Consider the following 2,387-nt stretch of genomic DNA (forward strand, 5'->3'; position numbering starts at 1 on the left):
CTTTGTTGTGTTAATGAGCCAGACTTAGTGTAGGGTGTGCCTTGTAGTCAATCTCTTTTGAGATATGAAAGAGATCAAACAAGCAAGGTGGGAAGAGAGAAGCCAAGACACAGGGTGATCTCCAAGGAACAGGAATCAGATGGTGACAAGACAAGGACCTTCCTTCAGAGCAGACAGACAGAGAAATCCTTCTCTGAGACTGGGTGCTCTGAATTCAGACTTCTAGCCCCTAAACTGTGAGAAAACAAATTTCTGTTAGTTAAAAAAAAAAACAGTGATGTGATGAGTATTTTTCTAACACCCTAAAACATTCACTCTATTGATAAGGCTGGTTTGTCCCCATCAAGTCAGAGCAACCCAAAAAGTTTACAGAAAGGATGATAAGACGTTCCCCAGGTTGAGTGCACTGTGTCACGCTAGAGCGGACCACATTATAAGTTGGCAAGCTCTGGCTTAGTAAAATAGAGGGCCATGAAAAAGAGGAAGAGCATCAATGACACGGATTGGCACAATGGCAGCAACAAAGGGATCAAACATAACAATTGTGAGGCAAGCACAGACCAGAACAGTGTTTCACTCTGCTGCCCATAGGATCTGGAAGCGTTGGAATAGACTCAGCACCTAACAACAACAACATGGGAAAAGTTAACAGTAAAAACTAAACAAGGGCAAAAGTCTCGTATACAGTATTTCCACAAATTTGAAATACCCCATCTAAAAATTTGCCAGTGGTGAGAAAATTCTGCCCAAGACCTAGGCGCATTCTGGTGGTTACATTTCTTTGTAGAGAGAAGAGAAATACCTTTAAACTGCTTAATCATGTTCTGATGGTTTTCTATGGCTTCTTGTAAGATCATATCAGGCTGGTCCATCTTCCACCGCCATTCAGTGCCCACCGGATTGGTGTGGTGCCTAGGAACAAGATGCAAAGCTTTTAAAAGAAACCCTGATTAATACGTTGAAAGTCCAAACCGAAAAGGTAGTCACCATGCAAGAACACATGGATACGTTTAGCAGAGAAAGGGGAGCTGTAAGAACGAATCAAATGGAAATTCTAGTTATAAATAACATACGTCTTTGACAGCCCTGGGACGCAGTGCTTATGTAACTGAAAGGTCAGTGGTTCAAACCCACCATCCACTTAGCTGGGGAAAAAGATGTGGAGTCCCTACAGGGTTGCTATGAGTTAGAATCGACTTGACAAACGGGTTTGGGTCTTTTGGAAAGGTTCAACAGACAACAGCTGTAAAAATAATTTAAAACTTGGGAGAACTCAACACAAAGAATCCAACTGAAGACAAAGACAAAAGAAGTGGGGGAGAAGTTTCAAAAAACAAGTATCCAAGAGCTGTGGGACAGCAAGTTGTTGTTGTTAAGTGCCATCAAGTCGGTTCCGACCCATAGTGACCCTGAACAGGGTTTCCGAGGCTGTAAATCTTTACGGGAGCAGAAAGCCTCTTCTTTCTCCCATGGAGCAGCTGGTAGTTTTGAACTGCTGACCTTGCAGTTTGCAGCCCGATTCATAACCGCTACGCTACCAGAGCTCCTGTGGAACAGCAAGAGAAGTAATTGGTGTAATTGGTATCCCAGGAAGAAACACAGAAAGGGAACAAAACAGAATAATTGGATTTGCATAACGGTCAACAAATGTGCTAAATGACAGACAACATATGACAACTCTGAGTGGGTCAGCTAACAACCGTAAGAATGTTCACTACAGAGTCAGTTATAACAGCAATGAAAAGTGGAATTTGCCAAAAGATAACTCTATCTTAGTTATGATTCTCTGCTGCTATTGTTCAATGCTGGCTGCAGTCTGTTACTATTTTGTTGAAGATTTTTCATGCTCATTAGGGAAAACACCCTGCAATTTTTGTTTTTTTAAGCTGTTCTTCCCTAGGTTGGCATCGTTGCACGAGCTTTCTAGAATGAGCTGGGAAATATTTCCTCTTCCTCGCGCTCAAAAAAAGTTCCTTTTTCTAAAACGTCTGCTATAGCTTACTAATTTTGATATTTAGCTTCTATCATGACTGCTTCTTGGAAACCCCTTACAGGGTCACTGTGAGTCACTGAGTCAAAAATGACTCTACGAGACTTACACCAGAGCGTAAGAGCCTATTAAAAACTGACTCAAGTGGGGGTAGTTTAAAGTTATTTGTCTAAGACAAATCACCCTCAGGTACAATGCTTTAAAGGCAACTGTATGGTTTTATATAGTAGTACTGGAATACAAGGTTGTGTTCTTTCACCATACTTATTCAACCTGTATGCTGAGCAAATAATCCGAGAAGCTGGGTTTTATGAAGAAAATCGTGGCATCAGGATTGGAGGAAGACTCATTAACAACCTGAGATATGCAGATGATACAACCTTGCTTGCTGAAAGTG

The 2,387-nt window shown here is 41.5% G+C and overlaps 1 protein-coding gene across 1 annotated transcript in view; it reads right to left on the bottom strand.

Moving 5' to 3' along the window:
- TYW1 (tRNA-yW synthesizing protein 1 homolog (S. cerevisiae)) overlaps positions 1-2,387 on the bottom strand; it is a 163,918-nt gene that overhangs the window by 95,589 nt on the left and 65,942 nt on the right. The window contains exon 12 of the mRNA XM_006859846.1: positions 803-912. Within this exon, the coding sequence (XP_006859908.1) occupies positions 803-912 (110 nt within the window). The remainder of the gene's footprint in view (positions 1-802; positions 913-2,387) is intronic.

This window comes from Chrysochloris asiatica, unplaced genomic scaffold (genome assembly GCF_000296735.1).
Source record: "Chrysochloris asiatica unplaced genomic scaffold, ChrAsi1.0 scaffold00034, whole genome shotgun sequence".
In the NCBI taxonomy this organism is placed as follows: Eukaryota; Metazoa; Chordata; class Mammalia; order Afrosoricida; family Chrysochloridae; genus Chrysochloris; species Chrysochloris asiatica.